Source organism: Diceros bicornis, chromosome 24, assembly GCF_020826845.1.
Source record: "Diceros bicornis minor isolate mBicDic1 chromosome 24, mDicBic1.mat.cur, whole genome shotgun sequence".
NCBI classification, from domain to species: Eukaryota; Metazoa; Chordata; class Mammalia; order Perissodactyla; family Rhinocerotidae; genus Diceros; species Diceros bicornis.
The window spans coordinates 37,285,743-37,313,709 of NC_080763.1; the positions used below are offsets into that span (position 1 = coordinate 37,285,743).

General features: G+C 52.9%; 1 protein-coding gene across 3 annotated transcripts in view; it reads right to left on the reverse strand.

The window, feature by feature from the left end:
• CCDC88C (coiled-coil domain containing 88C) overlaps nt 1-27,967 on the reverse strand; it is a 127,536-nt gene that overhangs the window by 28,628 nt on the left and 70,941 nt on the right. For all 3 annotated transcript variants that reach the window (XM_058567558.1, XM_058567557.1, XM_058567559.1), the window contains 9 exons: nt 18,787-18,933; nt 17,989-18,133; nt 14,639-14,823; nt 9,738-9,875; nt 7,347-8,417; nt 5,151-5,275; nt 3,716-3,857; nt 2,592-2,780; nt 1,203-1,364 (listed from right to left, as the gene is read on the reverse strand). In XM_058567558.1, the coding sequence (XP_058423541.1) occupies nt 1,203-1,364; nt 2,592-2,780; nt 3,716-3,857; nt 5,151-5,275; nt 7,347-8,417; nt 9,738-9,875; nt 14,639-14,823; nt 17,989-18,133; nt 18,787-18,933 (2,304 nt within the window). The remainder of the gene's footprint in view (nt 1-1,202; nt 1,365-2,591; nt 2,781-3,715; nt 3,858-5,150; nt 5,276-7,346; nt 8,418-9,737; nt 9,876-14,638; nt 14,824-17,988; nt 18,134-18,786; nt 18,934-27,967) is intronic.

Below are 27,967 nucleotides of genomic sequence, written 5' to 3' on the forward strand. Positions count from 1 at the left end.
CCCCAGGGAGCCACACCCAGTGACCCCGGCCAGGTGCTGGAGGAGGGCACCGAAATAACGGGGGCCCTCAGGGCAGGCAAACCCCAGCCAGCCGAGGACAGTTCTACCAGAACTTAAGGAACTGCGCTGGAAGAGGCCAAAACAGCATAAATGGACCATCAAACAGGGCTTTAGTCCTGAGGCCCTCTGCACAATGCACCTTTTTTGGACAAAGTATGTCCTTTCTCTGAATAAGCATACTGAGCACCCGCCTTGGCTACCTTTAAAAGTCTTTTTTCTAGAACAAGTAGACAACAAATCAGTAAGGATATAGAATACCTGAACAACAGGCATACCTACCAACCAATTTAACCTAATCGATATTTACAAAACACCCATCCAACATGCAACATTAACAGAAAATTGGAGGAGAGCATCCTTCCTAACTCATTCTGAGGCCAGAATTGCCCTGATATAAAAACCAGACAAAGACATTACAAGAACCAACAAAACAACACTAAAAACCAATATTCTATTTTTTTGTTTTAATAGAACAAATCTCACCCTCTTTGCCAAAAAGTTTCCTGTTTATTGTCCCTGACTTGTAAGTTACATATTTTCAAATGCTTTTCTCAGAAACTGCATTAATAAACAGTAATTCATTTTCCCACAATCTATTAGCCATAAATAAAAGCCAACATCCTAAATAGGTGGCACAGAACGCTAGTTTTGCTAGATGCTCTCAACAGCCTGGGAGCCACTTCAGACCCTACTTCCCTCGTGGAGATAAAAAAAATTCACATTAGCTTAAAAAATGCTCTGCCTGGTTCTACAGTAAAGAAACCTGGTTAACTCTGTTGAACCAAACTTATTTGATCCCAGAACCTCTTTTCCAAGTCATGCCTAGTTACATCTCAAGGAACAGACTTTGGGAAAGAGACAGACTATAAGTAAAGCAGAGAAGTGAAGTTTTAGCCCGTGCAGCCATAGGCTCAATCACTGAAAACGGCTTACAAACCATCACCACCTTCAAAGATCCTGATGCTAGGAACCACTGTTTACACTGAGTCTATTAAACATAAAACAAAACAAACCCTGAAGCTCTCCCATGCTTTGTCCAGCTCCTATGAGGAGTCCAAGTGCTCCCGGCTGGTCTCCAGGAGACGCAGATCAACATCCCTGCCGGGCTGGGGACCTGCTAGGCCTGCAAGCCGAGCCCTCACCTGCAGCTTGGCAGTCTGGGTCTGTAGCGTGGTGTTGTGCTCCTGCAGGAAGGCGCTCTGCTTCTGCAGGGTCAGGATCTGACTGCTGAAGGCCACGTTCTGGGTCTCCAAGTGCTGCAGCTGTTCCTTGAGCAGCTGCTTCTCAGCCTGGAGAGCCGCATTCTAGGGGACGGGGAAGCATGAGGCTGATCAGAGCCCAGCTTGGAAAACGCTCACCGGCCACAGGGACTTGTGTTGTAAGGAATGCTCAAGAGGTGATGCTTTGGGGGCCAAAGCCAGAGTTTACCAGGTGAGAGAAGTAACATTTCCCTTTTTGGAAAAGATAATAATAGAGTTGGCGGGGGGGGGGGGGTGGGGGTGGGGGTGGGGGTGGGGACAAGTTTTTTTTTTTAATGTGCTTCCAAGATAAAAATGAACACACATACTGGGGATACTGTATTGAACCTGAGTGAATGAGTGCAAGTCATAGGCAAGCTGGAGTTCAAGCCGCCTCATCCCTTCTCTCTCTAATGCTTTTCTTTGTTTTCTGTTGACCACCCCAAGATTGTATTTCTGTGACCTTCTCACACAGGACGGGGAGGCAAAACCTGCAGCCACAGCCTCACCCTACTCAGGAGTGACAGCAGGTAGATTAAGGCGGTTCCTGTTCCAGGAGACTGATATAGACTGCATCAAACACTTCACCAACTGGGCCAGGGGCCAGGACCTGTGGTTGCAGTCTTGTGCTGTCCCTTACCAGCACGGGACTCTGGGTCAAGTCTCTCAAACTCTGTCTCAGCTTTCTCAACTGTCAAATGATGAAAATCATCACTATCTACTTCATAAGGTTGTTGGGAGAGTCAAATAAAATCAGTGGTTTAGACACGCATTGGCAAACTTTCTCTGTAAAGGGCCAGGCAGTAAATATTTTTGGGTGTGCCACCCATGTGGTCTCTCTCTCAACCACTTAACTCCACCGCTGCAGCAGGAAGGCAGCCCCACACAATGCATAAACAAAGGGTGTATCTGTGGTCCAATAATACCTTATTTACAAAAACAGGAGGCGGGCTGTGGTTTGCCAACCCCTGGTACAGAGCATTGAAACAGACAACACTACGGAAACAGAGTGTTGGTGTACAAGCTACACACCCAGCCTGATGGGCAGGCAGAGGGCAAGTTGCCGCGGGAAAATGTGAACATGCCCCCTTATGCTAGAAACACTGAGGAACCTCAAATGAAAAGGAGCTCATGGGACTTGCAAAGACAACTCAAGAAGTGTCCAACTAGATCTGGATAAATCTCAACAGATTCCGAGATCCTGTGTCCTTTACAGTAATGGTATTCTATCAGTGGGACGATTAACAGGATGGTCTCCCTCTCTGAGTGACCACGGCTGGGGTAGCCACTCACATTCCGTTCCAGCTCGATGGCCCGGTCCTTCACTCGGAGCAGCTCCATTGTGGCTTCCTTGTGGCTGGGGCCCCAGGGCTCCTTCCCTTGATGGCCAGTGACCAATGTCCCCACTGGGTGCTTGAAAGAGTTCTGCAGGTGCTTCCCCTCTTCCTGGTTCTGCCTGAGCATCTCACACTCCTTCTTCAACTGTGGGGATGAGAACACAAAAGCAGGCTTGGGGCAGGAAGGGGCCCAGCTCAGAGGCCCCCGTTAGTGGCTAGAGAACAGCCCCACGCCAAACCTGTCTCCTCAGCATGCCCAACCCCTCACCCGGCACTGGTGACAAGCCAGCATTCAGCTTTTGCTTTTGGGGGAAGCACACATCACCTCTGTCCTATGTGTTGCCCCCCTCCTTCCAAAGATGACAGAAATGGCAGTGGCCTGGGACCCATCCTGCCTCAGTCCCAACTCTAGCCACGTGACTGTGGCAAGACTTCTCATTTCCCTGAGCCTCGGCTGTCCCCTCTATAAAACGGAGGTGAGCCAGGGGAAAATGGGCCAGGCGGTGTCATTAAGCCCCTTCCAGCTCTAGAACTGCTTTGCTTTAAATTCCTTGTTCAATCACGTAGCCAAGAAATGTGCCAAGGATCTGAAGATGAGAGATGGAAAAGCCCTGTGCACACACACATGGAAAGCATGTCTGTGGAGAACACGGGTGAAGTGCGCATGTGGAGAGCATGTGTGCATTGAGAGCAGACGTGCATATCCTTACAAGCCCCTGTGCACCTGTGTCTGTCCCTGAGGGTGCCCATGAGACTCTGCAGGCCTCTGTTTGGTGCCCAGTGCTCACAGTTTCACACGGGGCTCTCAGCACTGTTCCCAGATGCTGCCCAGCACGCTCGGTGCCGCTCTGAGCTGCTGCCTCCTTGCCCCCCAAGCCTCTGATTCACACTCTGGTTCTGTCCAGCCCTGACGCATATGATTCTGAGGGTAGCTCCCTCAGCACCCTGTGGCTTACCCACAACTGCTCCAGGAAACAGGCATCCAGGCCCCCCACTGCTACCCAGGTGAGGGGCCGGGAACACAAGGCAGGGACCTCGCAGCTGGGACCCAAAGCCTGTCCCTAAGGGGCCAGCTCTTACCACTTGGAGCTCGTTCTGTAACTGGTGATTCAGGTTGGTTTTCTCTTCCACCTGCGCTTCTAAGAACACAATCTTTTCTTCTTTCACGGCTAGTGTTGTTTTTAATGCTGATTCATTTCTGCCCTCCAAAATCTTGTATTTTCTGAAAAATACAAAGATACAATAGTATCATTTATCTGCCGCTCCCACCCACAAGCTCCCCATGTCCCAGCTGCCAACACCTCCCTCGTCCATCAAGCCGGTTTCCTTCATCACCCTGCAGTAATCGGCCCAGAACAGCTCTAGGAGCTGATACCATCAACCAGAGCCCTTCTCGAGAGTCTCCATGTACATACACCTGTGACACCTTCAAATGAACCATCACTGCTGCAGTTTTACAGCCATCACCTCAGGGAGTTATTATATTATGGCCCTTCTACAGATGGGGAAACTGAGGCTCAGCAAGTTTAAGCCATCTTCCCAAGGTCACAGTGCTAGGCTAGGCGGTAAGTCCCTGTGGCCTTTTCACTACCACAAAGGTGTCATGTCATCTGGCACGTGGATCTTGTCAGATACGAGTCCAACAAAGTCCAAGACATTGAATTTCCTTGAAAAATGAGATCATTTAAGAAAGCATTGCAGGGCCGGCCCCGTGGCTTAGTGCTTAAGTGCGCCAGCTCTGCTGCTGGCGGCCCGGGTTCAGATCCCGGGCGTGCACCGACGCACCAAGTGGTGCGTCCAGCCATGCTGAGGCCGCATCCCACATGCAGCAACTAGAAGGATGTGCAGCTATGACATACAACTATCTAACTCGGGCTTTGGGGGAAAAATCAATCAATAAATAAAAATTATAAAAAAAAAAAAAAAGAAAGCATTGCAGGCAAAGGCTGCAATAAATTAAAAAAAATTTAAAGGGCTGGGGTGAGGGAGAAAGGGAGGGATAAACAGGTGGAACAGAGGGTTTTTAGGGCAGTGACAATATTCTATGTGATACTATAACGGTGGATCCCTGTCATTATACATTTGTTCAAACCCACAGAATGCGCACCACCGAGAGTGAAGCCTAATGTAAACCATAGATCTTAGGTGCTGATGATGTGTCAATGTAGGTTCACAGACTGTAACAAATGTACCACTCTGGTGGGGGATGTTGATAGCGGGGAGGCCATGCATGCAGAGGCGGAACTCTCTGCACCTTCCCCCCAATTTTGCTGTGAACCTAAAACTACTCTAAAAAATAAAGTCTATTAAAAAAATAAAAAGAAGCCTTTTTATTGGACAAGAGAATCTCCTTCCACTCCTCCCTGGGGACCTCCAGGAAGACGATCTGGAATATAAGGAACAGGCCCTCAGCTGTGAGGAGCACACGGAGCTCTGAGCCGAGGGCGTGGAGCACGCGGGACACGGGGTGTGGGCTGTGGAAGCCTGCAGACCACACAGGGCAGGGAGGTCTCACGTGTCGTCGTGGCTGTTATCATCCTGCAGCAGCTCCTTGTGGAGGCCGACCTTCTCCAGCTCCTGGCTCAGTTTGTCCAGCTCGCTGGTGAGCTGTTGGCTCTTTAGCTTTTCCAGCACCAGGTCCTGCAGGGACAGTGAGAGGACGTGTGTGGGACGGGAGCCCCGCAGAAACAGCAGGGAGGGCCGGGTGCAGAGCCTCCTCAAGGCTGAGCAGCTGTCTTCTCACGTCACGGCTGACTCAGGTGTTGTGAGGGCTGAGCAGGGGGTTCAAAGGGGACGGGTGAGGCCCGGGGACGGAGCGTCTTCCAAAGGGGAGGGATGAACGTACTCTTCCAGCCCCCTGGCGTTGCATCAGGATGGATCTAATGTGCTCTAAACCATCTAAACACATTTAAAATACCATTTATGTTGACCTTTGAGCAGCGGGTTTGATTTCTGATAACACAATTGCCTTTTTTATGGAGTAATGTAATTAAATGATCACTGCAGAGAATTTCCGACAGAAAAAAGTAGAAAGAGAAGCAAGATTTTATTTTAAACCCTGGTTTGATTTATTTTTCACAAAAGTGTGTGTTGATCTCATGTAGGCGGTTCACATACTCTAGTCCACCTGACTTCCACACCTCTGTAGCCCTCCAGGTAGTGACCGCTTTCTGTCTGGTGTCACAGCTATTCACGTACATGCCTACCTCTACCAAATCCTAAGGCCTGGGATGGCAGTGTGACAGAGAATGGTGCTCGCCAAACATTCTGTCCACTCCCCCCAAATGTCCCGGACACCGTGCAGTTAGGGGAAGCCAGGTGACCCATTCTAGCCAATAGGCTGTGGGTGGAAGTGATGTGGGTCACTTCCTGGCTATAGCTGGTGTGACCCTGAGCTGCCTTCCCCTGCCACAGCAACCACCCAGACCTTGTGTTGAGATGGTGAAGCCATAAGATCAAAGCAGCCTGGACTCCTGAGTCACAGCACAGAGGACACGCTCCCTGGAGAGTCACGTGGACCCTCGTAAGAAGCCTTTGACGTGGTAAGCTGCTGTGATCCTGGGGTCATCTCCTACTGTGGCATAACCTACACTTAACCTATGCATGACCTGTGCTTACAGAGGCAGGGATTATGGATCGTATTTGTGTTTTCTCTCCCCACAACAGCAAACTGACCTGCCTGCACTGATAGTAATCTTTTTTGAACATGGAGACCTCTCAGTGTTCACCAAATCTATTTCCTCACCTTCCTTGGCACACAGCTGGAACAGACTTCCCAGCCTCCCTTGCAGCTGGGTGCAGCTGTGTGACCGAGTTCTGCTCCGCGAAGCACGGTCCTTCTTGTTCACTCTCTTCCTCGTCTACTCACCACACGCAGAGGAGCCAGAAGAGGACTCCACTACGGGATGGCCGAGCCACAGGACAGAAGCAGCCAAGTACCTGAATCATTGCGCTTAAGGCCACTCGTGAACAGCCACACTGAACTCCCACATGTGTGAGACTCAACTTCAGTGCTGGGCCACACAGATGCTGCAGTTGTTCACTAGAGCCGTGCTTCACCCTAACATACTGAATGAATGCCCAGACGACACATGCAAAGAGTGCCAGGGAAAAGTAGGACAAAACATTTAGCAAGAAACTAAACTGTTCACACCCTTTGATCTTGTAATTCCACTTCTGGGAACATATCCTACGGAAAAAGATATACTCATGAAGGTGTATGTGTACAAGAACGTCTAACAGTATTTAAAATAATGGAAAGAACTGGAAACAACCTAAGTATTCAAAAAATTACTGAAGTAAATCTATAGGATTAAATACCTTGCAGCCATTAGAAATCGTGGCTTTGAAACGTATTTAATGTAATGAGAAGGCATGATAAGGAAAAAGGAAAAAAAAAAAAAGAATAGAATTAGGGTGTAGAATTTAGGATATCAAGCACGTGTATACACATGCACAGGGAAATAATGGAATAAAACAAGCCAAACCATCAGGAGTGGTTATCTCTAGGCAGTGAGACTACAATAGGTGATTTTCACTTGGTTCTTCCTACCTTCAGTCATCATTCTGTTTACCATCAGGAAAACACTCAGGGCGGACACACACAGGCCATTCTATTGTGGAAGCACGCAGCATGCAGCGCCCGTGCTGCTCTGGGCAAGCACGCCAACCTGCCACTCCCCCGTGGAGACGCTGCCCGTACCCAGCTCACCTCTCTCAGGGTCGTTAGCGTCCTCGTGTGCATGGTGACTTGCTTGGTGAGGTCCCTGTTGTCCCTCTCCAGCTCCTTCAGCTTGCTGGCCGCGTCCCTGCAGCGGGCCAGCTCCTTGTCCAGGGCGCGGCTCTCCCTCTCGGCGGCGGACAGCTTCGCGGAGCTGTCGTCCAGGACGGCGTCCTTGAGCTCCACCTGCTGCCACAGCCGCTTCGCCTCCTTCTCCAGCAGCTTCTTGTCTTTCTCCAGCTGGGCCACCTCCTGCTCCAGGGCCTTCCTGTCCTTCTCGGACCTCTCCAGCTGCTTGTTGGAGAGCCGCAGGGCCTCCAGGTCCCGCTGCAGGGCCTGGTTTTCCGCCTCCAGCTCCCCGAGCTCTCGCTCGAGGGCCTGCGCTTTCTGGCCGCTGCTCTCCAGGGTCTGCTGCAGCCGCAGGTTCTCGGCGCTCACGCTCTGGTAGCTGAGCTCCAGGCGCTCCGACTTCTTGCTCAGGGCCTTCAGCAGCTCCACGTTTCTCTTCAGCTCCTCCTTCTCCCGCTCAAGCTCCTGGTTCTCCCGCTCGATCTGAGCCATCTTGGCGCCGGTGAAGCGCATGGTCTCCACCATCCTGCGCAGCTCCAGGTTCTCCTCGTCCAGCTGCCTGTTGTCCCGCTCCAGACCCTCGAGCTGCACGGACACGTTCTGCAGGGTGTCCAGAGACTTCCGCAGCTTCCGGTTCTCCAGCGCCAGGCCCCGGCTCTCGCGCTCCAGGCCGTCGACCTTCTCGGCGGCCGTCTTCAGGGAGCTCACCTTCCCGGCCAGCTGCTCGTTCTCCTTCTCCAGCCGGCGCAGCTCCCTCTCCAGCTCCTCCGCCCGCCCCGCCTTCTCCTTCACCTGCTCCAGGTCCCTGTGCAGCTGCTGCTTCTCGAACTCCAGCCTGCAGAACTTGCTGCTGGTCTCCGTCAGCGTCTGGTGGAGGACCTTGTTCTCCTTCTCGATGTCTCTCACGCGGGCCTCGCTGCTGACCTGCGACCTCTCCCGCAGCGACCACACCGTTTGGTTGAGATGATCCTTTTCTTGCTCAAGATCTTTGATCTGCGGGAAAGCAACGGGAACGTCACAGGCTGCTGCAGGAATGTATTTCGGTGATTTGGGTCCAAACTGGGGGACTGAAGTGCAGGCCTCGAAAGACCATCCCACAGTGTACCCCAAAACCGTCTGAACGTTTCCCAGAGGCCTGATGCAGACACAGGTGAAGGGCACGGGGTTATTACTTGGTTCAAGTCAAAACACATTCACAGCAGCCAGGACGATTTAGGGACGTAAACCACATCTCTCCCTTTTCCTTAAAACAATGAAAGTGATGTCCCTTGGTACTTTTTATCCTGCCGGCAGGACCCCCACGACCAGCAGCCCACCTCTGTGGCCTCCCCCTACGCCACTCTCTCCCTGCAGACTCCCTCGGCCTTGAAGACTCACCACCGTCCACGCCCGGGCCTTCAGCGTCACTGGCTCCTTCTCATCCCTCAGGGCTCAGTGTGAGCGTCAGCTCCTCAGAGAAGCCTTGCACCGCAGCTCTAAAGCACCCAGCACCCAGTAGGATTCCCTCCCTGGGTACCACGTTTATTCCCTCAATAGCACAAGCCTGAAGTTACCCTGCTTGTCACCTGTCATTCTGCCTTCTAGACTGTAAGCCATATCTGGGCAGGGGCCCTGCCTGTCTTTTCACCATCTGCAGTACCATCCCAACCTCTTTTTTTTTGCTCTACTTCAGAGGCTGAAAAACTCAAATACTTGATACTCAGCCTCCCTTGCAGCTAGGGGTAATCATGTGTCGAGTCTGGCCAACGAGATGTTAACAGAGGGTCCTGGGGAGGGCTTCCCTCTACCCCTTTGCCCTCCACCTTCTTCCTGCCCATTCCTTGAGGCTATGCAGCAGCCACTGCTAAGGCTGGCAGAGCAGGAAGACAGGCCTGGCTCCCGGTCCACTGTACCAGTACTGGATTGTCTGCCCAGGACTTCTTACAGTAGAAGGCAAATAAACCCCAGAGGTTTGCCAGGGTTCTCAGTGTGACACTATGGACATTTGGAGCTGGAACATTCTTTGTTGTGTAGGGCTTTCCTGTACACTGCAGGAGGTTGAGTAGCATCCCTGGCCTCCACCCACCACATGCCTGGAGCATCTCCTCTCTCCTCCCCCAAGTCATGACAATCAAAAACGTCTTCAGGCACTGCCAGTGTCCCCTGGGAGGCAAAATCCAACTTCTGCCCTTCCTCCACTGCCAGGTGAGAATTGCTGGTTTGAGCTGCAGCTAAGCTAACTAGTAACCCATGTATCACTGATAAATTACCGGAAATGGCTATAACTCTAGACTCTCTCTCTTCCAGGAGAGGCCTTCCTTCTGGAGAACCTACCTGCCTGGCTCTGTCAGCCTTCAGGGTCTCCATGTCACTCTGTAGCTGTTCTTTCTCTTTGATCAGCTCCTCACTGAGGGTCTCCAAATCCTGGTTGCTCTGCTTCTCTCTCTCCAGCTGGGTCTGCAGCTTTTCAATCTGCAAAGCCAAAGAGCAGCCCGTGCAAAAGTCAGTTGCACACAGTGAACGTTAAAACAAACCAAAAACCCGTCAGCCCCGCAAAATCTTTTAATAGGCCTTTTCTCAAGGAAAAACATCCTGGCTGCTCTGTAGCGACCTCTCTCCAAACCCTGACCAACTGTTAACCCATGACTTGCACTTTCAGCCCCTGGGAGGGAGGAAGGTCACGGGCACCCATTGGTCAAGCCTCCCTCCAAGCCCATCTGTCCTCACTCTCAGCCCCATGTGCTCAACTGCCCCCAGGTCCCTCACTTCCATCTCAGGCCTTGTCCACTTTCCTGAAGGTCAGACCACATGCTCTAGGGCCCCTGGACGCCCTCTGGGGACTTCACTTGGTTGGTGACACTCATATTCACCCAGCTGCTCAGAGTGGTCTTCTCACACGTCTCTCCTTCCTCTTTCACCCTCCAAGTAAATCTGTCACCAAGTCCTGTCTTCTCTACCCATGCTGCGCCCCCATCCCCACTGCCTGCCCCAGGCTGGACCGCACTCTGTCTTGCCTGGATGACTGCCCCAATTGCCTCCCTGACACCAAGCTCTTCTGCTGGGATCCACCAGCGCCCAACCTTCCTAAAACATGAACTCCCGAGCCCAGTGCTTCTCACATTTTATTGTGGCTAACAACTGAATAACGTGGTAGACAGAGTCTGACTCAGGAGGTCCAGGGCAGGGCCTGAGGTTTGGCTCCCAGGTGATGCCCGTGTTGCTGTCTGCATCACCGAGGGCTTCAAGGCTGCTGCTGTCCTTTCTGCCGACACCAAACTCCTTAGCCTGGGGGACAGGAGTTGGGACAGAGGCATGACTCTGGTCCAGAGTTCAGAGTCTGGTCCCTTGCTACTAACAATGAGACAACGAGCACGTTTCCATAACTGACATGGGGCCAGCAGTGTGCACTGTCACGAGCTTTTGTCAGCGTGAAGTGCTCAGCACATGTCTAGCAGGCAGCAGGTGCGGCAAGGCTAGCTGACCCTCCCTGGGAGGATGCTGGGCCCACCCACTCCCGCTCCAGAGTTTCTGACCTAGTTGTCTGCGTTTTGACGTGGTCCTAAGTGATCCTCATGTGCTGGTACGGGATGACTCCTCCAAAAAGATGTATCTCAAAGATCAGATGGTTCTCAAAGCTTTGAAAGATCCCAGACCCCAGGGCACCAGGCAGAACCTCAGGGGTAGAACCCAGAGATGCCCAGTGATCCAATAAGCAGCCAGGATGAGAGCCTGCTCTAATCCAACCTGCAGGGTGAGGTCTTGCACGGACAGCTTTACAAAGCTCCTGGAAGGATGCTGCCCTAAAGCCGACTCTGCCTGCTTCTCCTCGGGTGAGGGCCGCCCTGCCCTCCTGACTCACAGGTCCGTGCACTGTCGCAAACCTCCTGGGGAGGAAGCAGCCGGCCAACCTTCTTCCCCCACCCGTGGGGAGAGCCGGGCCCAGTGGGGCTCACACTTGTGTTCCCACATCACACTGCCAGCACATCAAGCCCCCTGCCCCAACCCGGGGACCCCAGGACGGGTGAGCCTCACCCAGCCAGGGCGGACAGGAAAACACGCTATAACGCGCCACGTGTCTGAGTCTTTCTCAAAAGCGAGAACATCTTATCCTTCCTCATCTCTGCCTGCCTTCCTAGCACAAGGCCTGGGACTCAGCAGGAACCTCCTCTGACGGTGGGCCTGCACCTGAGAGAGTGGTCATGAGGTGTAAAGGCAGTAAGCGGTTGTCATTATTGACCATCACATAGGACACAGGGCCCAGAGGGGCTCCACGATTTGCCTGAGGCCTTACAGTGAGGATGAAGCAGAGCTGGGACGCACACCCGTGGGCCGATCCCCAGTCCTGCTCTCACTCATGGTTAGGGGCCTGCAGTGTGTCCCCCACTGTTAATACTCTACCCTTGCTGCCCCTTCTCTCCCAGAGAAAGGAATGTTATTCCAACCTTCGCATTTCTGATTGTTGTTGCTTCTAGTCTGAAGATGTGATTTCCTCATCCCACCCACCACTGCTGGATGTCCCCCACCCCCATCTTTCTCCTTTTCTGGTTCCTTTTGCTGTGGAACTGAAGCCCCTACTCCTGTCCACCTCTGAAGGACCTCAGTGCTGCTGGGCAAGCTTGCTGGGCTAAGATGTGAGCTGGCTGCAGGCCTTCCGGTCCTGAGAGGGTTTGCCGTCCTCTCCAAAGCACCCGGCTCAGGCTGCGGGCTCACATGGGGCACCTCTGGGTTCCCACAGCACATGCGTGCCAGGGACCTGCCTCTCAGCCCCTGGACTGCTCTTGCTTTCTCCTGAAAGGCCCCAGAAGAGCTGCCCCTCCTTCTCTAAAAATAGATTCTTTTCTTCTTGGCTCAAGGAATGAACTCCTATGATATCAACACGAAGTTAAAGACACAGGAGAAAGGCAGCTTCTCTAAGGTCCATGGAAGTTTCGTGAGTCAGAGGAAAGGATACTAACTTTGGGGAACTATGGTTTCCAGACATTTCACACCTAAGCAAGCTTACAGCCTGGGCTGCGCTTGGGGTGAGGTAGGAGACCAGCATGACACCAGGGGATCTGGGCCTCCAGGCTGACGTGTCCTGGCTGACCCTCATCCCTCCTTCTCAGACACCTCCCAGAGTGGCTGTGCTGTCTGGACTTGTTCCAAAACTGTGCCTGTCCTTGCTCCAGGAAGTCAGTGTTGGGGCTGGTCCCCTGTGGGCTCAGCTGGGCCTAGGGGTTCACCAATGGACTGAGAAATGTCAGCTGGTGGCCCAGACATACCATATGGGGAGGAGAGGAGGGGAGTGGGATTGCTGAGGCTGGAGAAAAGAAATTCAGAACGAGCTAAGCTGGGTTAGGGTCAAAGGGGCCCAGACTGTGACCCCCCCTGCTGGTGCTGAGGTCTTCACCCATCGAATGTTAGGGAGTACCTGTTACATGCCAGGCTCTGGGGGAGAAAGCAAAACCACCTGTGCTGGACCAGGACAGACCCAGCCAGGCCACGGGCAGGCTGAGCATGACGGGGAGAAGAGACGCTCCAGTGGGCAGAAGGGGTGCCTTCCCAGGGCTCCTGGCACTAGACACAGGACAGCTCTGGTCTGGGAACTGTGCCACCTCCCTTCTACCAGGGACTCTGTGCCAAGGGCTGCAGCAGGAGAGGGCTGGTGTCTCCCCAGGGAACCAGTCCAGAGAGGAAGCAGGACGTTGGGACCTGAGGCAGGGGGCTAAGGAGTAACGCCGGGCAGGCAGCACCCCCTGCCGATCCTGTTTGTGCAGAGGAGAGGCCCGAGTGGACCCTGAGGCGGGAAAGGCATGAGCGGTCATCTCTGAAGCCTTCTGGGAGCTGGGCCAGCGAGATTACTCTGCAGGCTTTCTGTGGCAGAGCTGTGAGGACCCATGGAGTTGGAGGTTCTCATCTTTCTAAAAGTCGATTCTTTTTGATCTTGCCCGAGGTCAGACTGCCATTTATAGACACTTCCTGTGCCAGGCCCACATGAATCTAAAAACCAGAACTGTCTAGTCACCTTCCCCATGCTGCCCTGCATCAAGAGACACAGCATGAGAGAGAAGGCTTTTCCATTGTCCTACAAAAAGAGGTCAAACTATTTGGCAGCTAACACGCTGCAGGGCACACAATGCTTCAAAGGGATAGAAGAGTGAGTAACCGAACCCGGGAGGTCCCAGGAGGGGACTGGAGAGACCACTTCACAGAAGGAGGGGGCTGTCCCACGCCTCACCCGGAGAGAAGGCACCAGCAGAGCCAGGACCGGTGGAACCCACTCTGCTGCCTGCACCTCATGTTCCTCCCACAGCCAGAGCAGCCCCAGGAAACGACACTGGCAGGACACATGGGCAGGTGGGGACAGACACCCAGATGCCCCAAAGCGCCAGTCCTGCAGGGTGGGCAGCTAGCAAGAGTGCTCTGTCCTCTCCCTCGGTTGGAATCTGCTGTGTTCAGAGCCCACAATGCAACTGCTGTACGCAGTGTAGGCGAGGTGTACTGATGCCCTCTGACCCGGAATGACCAAGACGTGGAGGCCATCCTCAGCCTCTCGCTGGCCCTTCCTGCACCTGAGCCTGCATCCCCGTGTGAATGGGCGTCCTCGTAACTGTAGCACGAAGACCGTAAGCTCTGTCTGTTTGCCCAGATGTCTGAGTTCCCCTGGCTACTGGGAAGACCCAGCAGTTGTCCTGAGAGGCAAATCCAGTTCAGCCACCTCTTCTCCCCCGTCCTGTAAACCAAGAGGAAGGAGAGGGCACTGATCTTGTTTTACCACTGATGCCCTAAGATGGTCCATCAATGGTCACACACATATAAGTGTGTACGTCTTACATGATCACTTCCTCTCCTCATGCCCCATCCCGTGCCTTTGAACAGTGCACTGCTCTCTTCGCATTAAGCACTTCCTATGTGCCAGACTCTTTACACACACCGACTCATATAATTCTCACAACACCTGTTAGGTGGGTTCCCCATTAACTGCATTTCACAGATGAAGACAACAAGGCACACAGAGGCCAACCGTGTCCGGGTCACACCCTCAGGCAGTGCTGTAGGGACATGCCATGCTGCCTCTTGACTCTTCCCAACGATTACCGTTGCTCCTCTTTACAACTATGGCTGCACTGGATTCTGCATTTCTCCCAGCTGTGCATCCTCACCGACACCTGAATGCTCTGCCTGGCGACCTACCTGCCTATATACTGCAGACCAGGGCTGGGGGAGAGGAAACCTCCAGCCCCGGCCAGAGTTACCTTCTTGCTGAGCTGCTGGTTCTCCTTCTCCAGCTCCCCGCACTTGAGGCTGCTCTCCTCCAGCGCCAGGGACGCATCCCGCAGCCCCTGGATGGTGCTCTGGAGGCTCTGGTTCTCCTTCTCCAGCTTCAGGATGCGGCTGGAGGCGCATTCATTCAGCTCAAACACGAACGATTTCCTGGAGGCTGAAGCACAAAGTCGGGTCAGAGCCCGGGTTCCAGGAACCTCCGCTCCCACTCTTTGCCCCCCAGCCTTGAGATGGGGGCACCAGCCCCTGCACCCTAGGTTTGACGGGCCTGGGAGGGGCTCCCACGGGTCAGCTGGGTGCCCGCCGAATTCATGGGGTGCTGTTGCTATCCATGTCCAAGGGTCCCTCAGGCAGTTATGGCCCCTCTGCTGGCTCAGCTGGGGTCTGTTAGGGGAGCCACCCAGAGCTTAAGAAGAAAGCAGCTCACGGTGGAGAGGCTGAGGCAAAAAAGACTGTAACTGCTGGAACTGCTTTTTACCAAGCTGCTAACCTAACTGTACAAATCAAGGATTTTAGAGACTTAAGAGAGATGGCAAACAGATGACATTTTCTGGGCCAGCTCTGAGAGCAGTGGGATTCTGCGTGGCTCAGCTGGGGCGGGGTGGGCACCACAATCGACTAGTTATGTCTGCCAGGGGTGGTAAAGGCTGTGTGGGTCCGTATGCCCAGTACTTGCCATCCCTGGATAAGGTCCTTTGGACACAGATTTCACTTTGTAATTTCACAAGTATATTGGAAAAAAATGAGATAATACGTGAATCACTTTAAAAATTCTAAGCGAGATGAAAACATAAACAAAAGGTAGAAAAAGGCAAAGTATATTACTATGCTTTTAAACAGCCTGAATGCAAATAGAGAAGGGAGCACAGACCTGAGAGTCAGGAATAGGAGTTCTTGGCCCCATCCTGCCACGAGCAGGTGCGAGACTTTAGGTAAATCACAGGGCTTTTTCAGGAGCAAAAAAACAACACAGGTGAAAGCCCTCAAAAGACGGGGTCAGGGTTGTTTGGTCCCCCACCCGTCCCATCAGTACCACATATTCAGCTCTGGGAGCCTCATCACACTGTATTGCTAATATGGCTGCACCCCCACCTGTTCCTTATTCGTCACCCCAGGGGCTGGAGGTACGTACAGGGGATGGTTTTCAGAGCAAGCACAACAAGCTGGAAATAACACGTGTGTTCAGACTCTGGGTGATCATAAGGACTAAAAGGAGACTGCATCTCCCTCCGAATTCTCATCATCCACCAAGGACAGCAGTACAGAACGTCCTAAAGACCCCAAGCAACAATGGGCAGCGCAGCAGTGGAGATGGACAGAGCGTCCGTGGCGCCGACCCAGTCCCAGCACTGACACACACATAAACACACGTGCTCTAAACATATGAAGACACACGGAGGGCTTCGTCCCGACTATGCTACAAATGAAACTAACCTAAACTAAAACTCCACAATGCAGACCCTGTGATCATTCAGACAGTACTTCTGCAGCATCAATGAAAAAAAGAACCTTCTTTTTATTGCGGTGAAATACACATTTACCATTTTAACTATTTTTAAGTGTGGTTTTGTGGGATGAGATACATTCACGTTGTTCCGCAATCATCACCACCATCCACCTCCAGAATTTTTCATCATCCCAAACTGAAACTCTGTACTCATGGAGAATAATTTTGAAGGCTCTCCAAGTTAAACAATGGAATTGATTACAAGCCTCGCTTCCTCTTCCACAAAAGCCAGTGCCTCAAAGACTATTACGATGACACAACAGTTTATTACAAAAACAGCCAATGGTCCTTTACTGAGTGCTATGCTCATTAGCACCCAAGCAACCAGAGTAATGGGATATGTTTTAGTCAGAGGAGGGCAATAAAAACAGCCGTCCTTTATTGGTGCCCCATGGGCCGGCACGGCGTAATGTTTCTCTGTCTCCTCTCACTGGATATCTACAGCAATCCTGTGAGGTGGCTTCATCACCCCCATATTGCAGATAAAGAAACTGAGGTTTAAAAGAGGTCACCTAGCTGACTAGTGGGGGAGCCAGGACTTTAAGTCAGGTCTTTCTGACTCAAGAAGCCACCAACCAAACGTGCAAAAGTACATTTACGTTTTGCTTGCATTATGCCATCATTCAAACCAATGCTCATTAACAACTAGCGAAGCACTAGGAGTTGGGAACACCAAGAATAAATCACAGTCACTGACCTGAAAGGGCTCACCAACTACACCGAATAGTCTGAACCCGTGAGGCTTTCTGACCCCACCAGCCACCCTGGCCTCTAATGGAAACACATTTGGTCTGAGACTGTTCCAGGCAGCCTGCACCACTTCTCCTCTCCGCCAGGGGGCAGTGGTCCTCTCCGGTGGACCCGAGCTTCTGGAGCTGGGAACGGCGTGGTCCCACCTTCCAGCGTCCTTGGGCCCCAGCACACCGTCTGGGCACCAAAACACAGACACAACTAACTTCTCACACAGAGTAACAGTTTAATGAACTGAGTTTAGGTTCAGAACTGATGGGACCCCTCAAAGACAAGAAATTTCCAGCTGCTTTTAACAATCTTTCCATCATTTGGGGGGATGTTTCTCAGAACTGAAAAAGCCACCCCAAACCAGCCCAAAGCTTGACCTCACTCTGTAAAGCTCTAAGTAAACAGTAACTTATACTGTCAGGTGCATATGTGCTATTTCTGAACACAGGAACTGGCCTATTGTTTGCCGGGTGCTGAAGCTTCCTGCTGCAATGCCGGCTGCTGCCCCACCCACCTTCCCCTGGCCGACACCTCGGCCCCGGTGCTGGGCAGGGGCAGCGGTGCAAGCAGAGGAGGGAGAGGAAGAGGCCTGAGAGAAGCAGCCATTTAGCAGCCCCCACCCGGGGAGAGAGAGAACAGACTGCATCCATCTTGCCCAATTATGCAAATGAATGGAGGAAATCATGCCCAGGGTACATTTATAGTGGGGATTAGTGACCACTGGGGACATCTCCTGCCATCCAGAGCTTTCAACCATCCATAGACAGGCCTATGATGTCCTCCGGGTGTCAGCGTGCTGTAACTTGGAAGCTCCTGGGACTGTCCATATGGGAACTGAGAAACCTGGCAACAGTGAATTTGTATTTTATGTCCTGACATCAAGGCTGCCAGACCCCTCATGTTCTCCCTGGGGAGAAATGCAATGAAACGGTTCCAAATGGCACTGGAAGGAAACCATATTTACTTGGGGTGAATGGATGGGCTGACACGGAAGGTTGAGAGCCAAGGGCTCAGCTCTTGGGACGAGGAAGCAGCCGCAGTCAGGCTGGCTCCCAGGCACCAGGCGCTACCTACCGTCTGACAGGTCTGCATTCTTGGACAGCTGCTCCAGCTCCCAGCCGAGGTGGGCGGACTCGTTCATGCTCTGCTTCTGGGCAATCTCGAGGACCATGTTTTCTTCCATCAGCTCCTCAATTCGCTTCTTATCCATGTCCCGGTCCTAGTGCAGGAAGAGGGAAGGAGTGAGGAGGCAGCCGGGGGCACCTCCTGGACAGGCCCTGGCCCCCACGCAACCATCCTCCTTCCCTGAGGATGAAGGGACTCCATGTACCTGCTCACTGCCAAAAAAGAAAGCACAGCTGCATAGAAGTGACCCCAATAAAGGGCCCAGCTGTGAGTCTCAGCCACTAAAATACACCTTGACCCAGCAACCTAGGTGACGAAGCGAGACCCGAGGTCTCTAACTGAATGCTGTCTGAACAAAGTGATGTACCACACAGGGCTTTAAAGCAAGTAATATAGGGATGGGCAGCTTTGTGGTTCTCGTGCAGGCCTAACACGCCTTGAAAAGGCTGTAGAGAGACTCACTAACCACAGCTCAATCCACACCACAGACACCAGCCAAGACCCTCCTTGCAAAAGTCACACATGTACGTCCATCCTCATAGAAAGGCAATACAGCATCAAGTCCTGTCTGTGGGTGTTCAGTGGGGCCCACTCAAGCCCGCTGAGCCTAGCAAGCTACTCTCTGCAGTCAACAAGTCACTGTGGTGGCAGCAGCACCAAAGCCAGTAGCTGGAAAATCAGAGGAGGGCACAGCATAAACCTGAAACTGCCCCAATCTGTTTGAAATGTGACAACAGCTTGCAATACCAATTCCAGGTCGTGAAGCTTCGATTTCAGCTGCAGGTTCTCCTTCTCCAGCTCGTGCACTTTATCGCCCCGGGCCCGAGCAGCAGTCAGCTGTTCCTCCAGCATGGCCTTGGTTTCAATTAAAATGATATTATCTTCTCTCAGCTCCTGGTCAGCAGAAACATACATGAGAACCATCAGATAAAGGCACCCACTTCATGATGCCAGATTCTAAGACTAAAGCGCTTCCAGGCACCTGGACCCAAACAAACAGTCTAGGGATAAGGCTGCTGTCAGGGGAAGCTCTGTCTCCACTTTTAGCACCTTTGCCTCTTCCCTGAAGCCAAACGGACTTTCTCTACTGAAAGAAAAAATCCACGAATCAAGGAAACATTTAAACGTGGGAAGGTGACACTTTCTCAGTGTCTACTGTTTGCCGGGCATAGTGCTAAGGCGTCTGACACTTATAACCTCGTCTGGTGGGAGAAGTGGACTCTGCTGACATGTGGGGCCTCACTGAGGCCCCGTTTCTTTAACGAGGAAGGGGTAGGGCAAGAGTCTGGCCCGGGTTCAAGGGCTGAGTCTAGTCTTCTCAATTCACCATTCGTTCCACTGATGAGGGTCCTGGAAAAAAATGGCTATCTGGACAAGCTTTCGTTTAATACATAATTCCTATTTGAACATTTTACACACGTACTGGTGGAAAAACAACAGTTCTTCGTAGTTTCTTGGAAGTGGGGAGTCTTTATGACAGTTAAGTCACAAACAAAGGTGAACCCCACAAATAAGTACCACAAGCCTACTGTTTGTCAGGCATGTGCTGGGTGTGGAATGCGATAGCTGGTCCCTCACAGACCCCCTCAACAGTGAGAGGCCGGCTGGACTCTTACCCCTGTCCCAGGCAGCCCAGCACCCATGAGGGAGGTCAGCTCCATCGCCTCATCTCTGCTCCCCCCTTGTTAAGGGGCTTCTCGGTTTCTTTTCTCCTCTGAGCCCTCCCACACCACTCAGGATCTTGGGGGGACTGATTCTCCCCAAGCGCCTTCACAGTCTGCGAACACGCACACACGGGAATGTGTCTGTTTCTCTCGGTGGGCAGAGTTTTCTAAGGCTTGCCCCACTCCTGGGAGTGGGGCCAGGACCTCCTGCTCACCCACCACAACTTCATTTTCCCTGCATGGGCCAGAATCCAAGATTCCTGGCAGGAGGGAAACCACGTGCCTTCCGGTCAGTGGACAAGGCTCTGATCAAAGCCTGGCTGTCAGGAAGGGTCTGGTCATTAAGACTCTGGATCCACCTGGGTGCCCTCTCTCTGCGGGAGACCGTGTCCACTGCGTGGCTGGCTCCGCACTAGGCGCTCCCTGTCCCTGCCTCACGCACTCTTCACAACAGCCCCCAGAGGAAGGCAGGGACAGTCCCTTCCTACAGATGAAGAGGCTGCCTTGGGTAAATTAAGGAACGAGCCCCAAGTCGCAAAGCCAGAAAGGGGTGAAGCTCGGTCTTAAACTTGGGCCAGAGAGCTCCAGCTCTGCGTTCTCTTCACTGCCCTCAGCTGCCTGCACCCCATTCTCAAGGGGCTTGTGTGGGTGAGAGGTCCAGACCACCAACAACAATGTGAGCAAGGGCATATAGAGGGGTTTCAAGCAGGAAGAAGGCCTGGCTCTCCGTCTCTGGCCATTGCCCCCACTGTTCTCACTCAGTGTTCCAGCAGGTCTACCCACCAGCACTCACCAGTATCACCGTACTCCCACAGCACAGGCTGCCCCTTCAGCTTCACGACCAACTCTTATTCAGCCTTCAAGATCCTTCATGAGTTGCCCCCTCTGAGAAGTGTTTGCAAATTCACTTTGTCCCGCCTGCTGAGTCAGGTACTTGGGCTCCCAGAAAGCCCTGTGCACACTGTGAGGCAATGGTGAACTGGCCTGTCCTCCTCCCCAAGACCACAAACTCCTCAGGGCAGGACTGCTCCACTTCTGCTCTTGTGGGCCTCACAGAAGTGTTCAATAACACTTGTTGGCTGAATCACGCCATGAGGGGGAAACAAAGGTGGCATGTGACTCAGAGACTTCCAACAGGCAGGGACAGATAAGGGTGTCCAGAAGGGGAATACAGCATGGAACAGGATGATTTCTAACCACAATTCAAATCCATCTCTATTTTCTGGCAGTATCACCCCCCACTGTATATGAGGCAACAGAAATATCTCAACTTGCCTTGCACACCCCACCACCTCAGAAGTGTGAAACCAGATCTCAAGGAGCCGTGCCCAAGCTCCCAAAGCAGCCAAGGGCCCAGCCCAGAGGACGAAGAGGTCTGATTCCTCACCTCTGGGCAGCTGCCCGAGGCCGGCCAGCCTGCCCCCTGCAAACCTGACCCCAAATGAACTGAGAGGCTATTTAAAGGCCTGACCCAGCCCGGCGAAACAGCTGAAGGGCCACGTTTAGGAAGTCACAGGCCAGGCCTGACGGCTGGTCCCTCAGTGGCTCAAGAGCTGCTAATCTGCCACAGTGACCGGGAACAGCCATTGGGAATGTGGGCTGACAGGCTCTGACTCCCAGGCCTGCCACGCGCACCGTTAGCCATAGGACCTGAAGTAAGCACATGTCCCTCAATTGTGGACCCCTCCTTCCTACGACGGGCACAAAAATAGGGCTGATGTGGGGATCAGATGCAATAATGCATGTGAAATACCCAATGCACGGCGCCTGAGGCCCACTGAGCAGGTCGGGTGCCATGACCACCATCTCTTCATGCCCCTGTAAGACACTGCTCATCCAGCACTCGCTGAGCATCCACCAAGCAACAGGCAACACTCGTTTCCAGGGGTGTCTCCTGACCCCAACAAGCACTAACACACCAGACGGGAGGCGGGGGAGGGCAGGTGGAATCAAATAACCAACCAGTTCCTCCCCACTGTCCTCAGGACCGCAGCACCCAAAGGATCTCTAAGGTGTCCAGAGCAACAGGAAGCCCGGCCAGTGGTGTCCTGAGGAGGAGGGAGACTCCGGGTCACTCACTCAGGGCAGGCAGACCTCCTCCTCACTCAGTCAAGATCGCCCCTCGCTCAACTCCACCTGCTCGTCCGGTTCCGCAACAGTCTGTTAAGCTTCATGGAAGACCCACCTGTTTTTAAACTTCACCTGATTAGAGGAGTGTGGTGGACTGAACCATGGACCAAACATCAGGTCTGTCCCGCTCTAACTTCTTAGTGTCCTGAATTTTATCTAAACGCCTTAGAAGTTATTAAGAAACCCAGAGAAACACAAAGTCCCAAGTGGGAAGAGAAGATCAAGGTGTGCTTAGTTCCCTGAACTGTAATGTTCCCCGCTGAAGGCATGATGTCCGAGGGCCGCCGCGAACTGCTGGAGGTCGGGCCCTCCCGCAGTGCCTCCACGGCATCCAAGGCCACCATCACCCCTCACCCCTGCACCTCCATTGTCTCCATGACTCGGCCCCTTTTATTTCCTTCTTCCTCGTCAAGGCTAAGGTCCTGGAGGCAGACAGAAGTGTTTCAATGCCAGGCCCACCTCCTCACCAACTGGGATGTTGGGAAAATCATTCCTCAATCCTCAACTCTCTCATCTGAAAAAATGAGAGGAACTAACAGTGGCTGCTAAACCTCGTGGGGCCAGCAGAAGGCTTAAACGTGATGATGTAGTTGGAGCTTAACACAGTCTCTGGCGTGTGGAAGCAGCTCTGTACACACCCAGTTATTACTGCTCATTTAGAAACCTCACTGCGCCCCTACTATGGGCCACACCATGGGTCTGTAAAGGGCCAGACAGTAAATATTATCAGCTTTTCAGGTCTTAAGTCTCTGTCACAACTACTCAACTCTGCAGGGGCAGCAAAAGCAGCCAAGGACAATATACCGGATGGGGGCAGCTGTGTTCCAACACAACCTCGCTGATAAGAACTGATGGCGGGCCGGACTTTGCCCTGGGACTCACTGCAGTTTGGCCATCTCGGAGCCAGACAATGTGCTGAGCACTGAGGTCTCAAACTCGGGGTCTGTGAGGCACAGCCCATCTTTAAGGAGCTCCTGGTGTGGGTGGGAAACACAGTGGAAAATACATCATTACAAGGCCACGTGATGAGTGCTGCCTGCCGTAAGAAGGGGGTGTACAGGAGGCTGGGGGATGCAGCCCGTGGAGCCACCCACCCTCATCCGGCCCTGCGCTGGGCAGATGTCCCTTGGGATATGACTCTTGAGCTGAGTCTTACTGAATCTGAAGTTGTGAGTCAGGAGGAGGTGGGCTGGGCCAACGAGGCCTCAGAAGGCACTGGGGGACCTGAAGGGGGTGCGGTCTGGCAGGAGCAGAGAGTTCCCCAGGGACGAGAGCGGGGTGAGTGCCAGATGAGGGGCAGAGTGTGGGTTTTATCCAAAGAGCAATGGAGAGGTGCCTGAGGAGCTCTCAGAAAGGCCAGTCTGGCAGCAGGACAGAGGGATGGGAATGAGGAGAGACGGAGGCAGAACAGCCAGTTCAGATGTTTGTGGAAAGCCATTCTGGAATAATAATATTATTCCTGTGCAGGCACTGGAATAATATGCTCAAGCCACGGCGGAGAAGGCCAGCACAGCAGCGGCTCTCACTCACTCAAACATGCCTCGGGTCAGGGACATGCTGGGAGGTGGGAAAACAGGTCCTGGAGGAGGGAGAGCCCCTGGGGTCGCGTAGAGTGGGGAGAAAGAGGAATCAAGGTGGACCCCTCTCTGGTTTAGGTACCTGGGTGGGTGGATCGTGACTCTAGTCTACAGACAGTACAGGCAGGTCTGGGGGAGGAAGGAGACACTGGGTTTGGACACAGTGACCTTGATATTCCTAGGGACTGTCCACATGGACCGAGGCCTGGAGGGTGGGAGAGACTCAGGCTAAAGATTAAGACTGGGACTCGGTCTGCATGTGTTCGATAAAGGAAGTGGGCGGGAGGCAGAGAAGATATCCATGGAGAAAGCCCCAAGGGGGGAGCAGAAAGCCGGAGAGCTGGAGGAAGAGGTGGCTGAAAGTGCATGGAGGGCCACACAGAGGGCGGGCAAGGGAGGCTGGGAAGTGCTCACTGGACATGGCCACCCAGATTCTCCAGCACGGTTTGAGATGAGTGGAGGTGGAGGTGACAGCTGGAGGGAGAGGGCGGGTCAGAAGGCGAGGAAGTAAGACCACACTGGTATTCTCTTCTTTTAGGCAGGCTCAGCTGTGAAGGGAAGGAGAGGGATGGGGTAGCTTGAGAGGTCTGGGGCACAGTGGGAAGGGTTTTGTTTTAATTAAAGGTGAGAGCATTTGAGGATCCTAAGGATCACCACACATTTCGTGAGCACCTTCTCCACTGAACCTGAGCACTGTGGGGATGCTGTAGGTGTGTGTTTGTGTGTATATGTGTGCACCGCACCCCAGGGCTATAATTAACCCAGCTCCTAACTGCCTCGCCAACACGCCACCCTCCTCACTTCACGGATCAGTTCCAGGGGCTCCCATCTCCGTGGACAGGGGCTCACTGGATAAGCTCACTGGAATGTGCACCTACACCACACAATGACAGGGCACGAGGGTCTCAGAGATGCCCAGACCACCCCTCCTTTTACAGATGGGGGACAGGGCTTGTTCAACACCCAGCAAGTGGTGTGGCAGCTAGGACTCAGCCCTGCTGGGTCTCCACCTTTCAGACTACTATTTATCCTGAAGCCAGCGCTGCCTACAAAGCTATAAATCACAGAGGAGCAAGACACGGCCCACCTTGTGCTCACTCTGCTCAGGACACACACAGCACCCACGCCCCTGCCCTCTGCTGCTGGGAATTCCAGCCAAAAACAAAACACGGGACAAGAGGCACCTTCCAGGCAACCTCTTTCTGCCCTTGTCCTCCTCCCACGTGGCCCTCTGGACAGCAACCCCCGCGCCCTGGCGGCTGTGAGGTGGGACTACTGTTTGCAAAGGGAAGTCAAGGACCAGCCGGTGTACCTCCCACACTTCCCACTGTACCGAGGGATGCCCACGCCGCTCTCCTCCTCTTGTTGTTTCAATTCTTATGTAAACCAGAGTAAGAGCCACACAGAAACTGCCAGAAGTTTAAAAATAAAACATGGAAATTTGTGTTCCATATTTTTCTAATCAAAATTAACCTTGCCCTCGCCCTGAAGCCCCAGCCCTTTATCTTTTCCTCCCACATGGCACTAACACGCTCTCCCCTTCATGATATGCATTTATGTGCGTCTCAGCGGTGAGACTGGACAGGCACTCGGGCCACCTGTCATTCTCCCTGTATCTAGAAGAGTGTTCCCTACCCAGCAGGCGTCCACAACGTGAGCTGGCACCAAGGTGACAATCATGCTCCTCTCTCTGCCCTCCTGCCCATCACACCTAACACTTGCTGAATTCCAGAGGAGACAAAATCATGATTCTTCCTCGTCCTTTCCCCCAGATCAAAAGCCTTTTCATTGCTGAGCGATGGGTTTTTACTTGACTTGTAAGACGATTATCAAGTGCCTTGTGTGTGCCAGGCCCCGGGCATGCAGTTAAATAAGACCCAGTCCCTGCCCTCAGGGGCACAAAGTCCAAACTAGAAGCCTCTGGCCACGTTCCACCCACAGAGGGAAGCCAGCAGTCAGGAGCCTCAGGAGAAAAGCACCCTGCCTACCTCTGACTGTGGTCCTCAAGCTTGGCAGTGCATAAAAGCCACCTGGGAGAGAACCTGCAGAACGCAGATTTCTGGGGCCCACCCCCAGGGTCTAGGGTGTGGAATCTGCATTTTGAACAGGCATCCTCAGTGACTCTGATATGGGTGGATACAGACCACATCTTGAGAAATGAAGACCTAACACTTCCAGGGAGCTGTTTCATGGCTTTAAACTGATTAATATTTTCGATTGTTTCATTACTAAATTGATGTTAACCAGGTATTGGCTTATCCAAAACATTTAATGTCCCCTATTATCTTTTTACTTGGGACTTTCTGTCTCCCCACCAATATTTTATCACGAAAAATTTAAAACATACTGAAAAGTTGAAATAAATATATTGTGAACACCACACACACACCACCCAGATTCTAGAATTAGCATTTTGCTGTATCTGCTTTATTGCAGGTGCATCCATTTAGCCATCTCTCCATCCATTTTATTTTTATTTTTTGGATATATACTTGGGTCTTTTCTAATCTAAGATTTTATCACATGCAGGTCAATCTCAATTCATAGACACATTTCTGCATGGCCCTGTACTTTTAACTGTTTAGAAGTTACTCCTCAGGAATCTTGTGAAGCCCCTGGAAATGTGTGTCACCATACCCTGGAAAAGCCGGGTTTTCATATAAAGCTGGGCAGTTATCTACTGAAACACAAACGCAGGCCCATCAAAGCCACCTGTGCGTCAAGGTAGCACTGTCCCTGACATGAAGCCCACTCAGCATGAGCAGGACTCACTGGCCCAGGCCCAGGTGCCCGTGTCTGGGGCGGGGGGGCACCTCAATCCTTGCAGGCCCCAAGTACTACCTGGCTCTGCTCCCAAAGCGACCTGTTTCCCGGTCTCGGAGGTGCATTCCAGGTTAACTCCAAGACACACCTGAGGGCTCAGGCAGGCAGCCAGCCAGGGGAGGCCTGTGCAGGTTCCTCAGAGGTGGGGGCTCTGCCACAGCAGGGCAGCAGCCAGCTCTACAAATGCTGCCCAGAGAAAACCCCAGATGTAATCCTTCCAACAAGGGTTTACCAACACCTCCTACGGACCAGGTCTGCTCTAGACGCTGAGAACGTACCCACAACTAAAGCAAACAAAACCCCCGTCCCAGGGGGACTAATGCCTGTGGGTTCAGGGGAGCAGCAGGAGAAAGCAAGGCTTGAACACCAGACTTGGGTCTGCATCCTCCCCGAGCTCAGCTCCTCCTCCGCAGGAGAGGGAAGCCTCGACCTAGCAGGGCTGCTGTGCCAAACAAGAGATGGCACACAGAAGGTGCTCTACTAATGCTCCCTGGGGCAGGGAGTGGGAGGAAGCTCAGTCAGGCCAATGGAGCAGGGCCTGCCCAGGTCCCAGGCTGATAAGAGGGGGTGCTGGTCCCAGGTGGGCCCTGTCTGGCTGCAACAGCCCACAGCATCCTGACATCCCTTCTGATCCCTTCCCCACAAGGCAACCCGAATGAGCTCTCTGAAATACAAACCACACCACTTCCCTCATTAAAACACGTCCATGGTGGGGGCCTATGACCTCCTCCGGATGGTTGGCAAGGCTGTTGAAATTACTCCAATCTAAGGATGAGTGCACAAGCACTCCTGCCCTCTGCTGTCATCTGAGCCCTGAGGTTACAGGCATGCGAGAATAGCGTGACTCATCCTCTCTATAGCAGCCTAGACTCTGCGGACCAGGTCCAATTCATCAGCCTGCAAAGTGTCTGCAAACCCACGTGTGTCACTGCCTGCGCCCTAGCACACGTCTCATGCAGACACACACTATTTCTCTTGTGATACACAAAACCAATGCAAAATTTAAGGCATTACTAACCTCATGGTAACTCTTCTCTGTGAAAATTATTAACCAATATGAAAAATATTGCTATTACTATACAGAGGCATGAAATTTGAGAATATGGAAAAGAGGCGCCCACGGAAAACCCCTCTAAAAGTCTGGAAGTTCCCTGAATGCAGGGAGCATGTCTCGCGTCTAGATCCCCTGGTCCTGATGCAGGGCTTGGCACCACGCAGGCACTAAGTCACCGTGTCTGCATGCCCGAGCGAGGCTGCTTAGACAAGGCCAGGAATGAACACGGAGACTAGGGACTGGAGCCCGAAACCTACCCCGCTCCATGGGACAGAGTATCAGGGTGAGATGTGGGAGCCACACTCCATCTGTGGTCCTGTTTGGGGGCTGCATAAGGTCCCCAGTGTGCAGGAGGGGCTGCAGAGGCAGCAATTGGGGGAAACTTGTGCATGACCGTCCCTGATTCTCCCAGCTGTGGCATTCCCAGGAAGCAATGGAAAGCCCTGGGGTGTGCCCATGTCCCAGAACCTGTCTGTGCCGGGTTTTATGCCTCTCTCCACCAGAAGGGCCCGTGGACCATTTCCAGGACAAAGCTGAGAGCCGGTCTCCTGCTCCATCCCTTGCTCAGGCTGAGGCTGCTTTCCCTCGGCACCAAGGGCACCTTCTCCGCAGGGAGGAGGGCGAGCCTGTCACTAACACTCCTGGGGGAAGAGACACTCCCTGAGCACTCAGAAGAATAA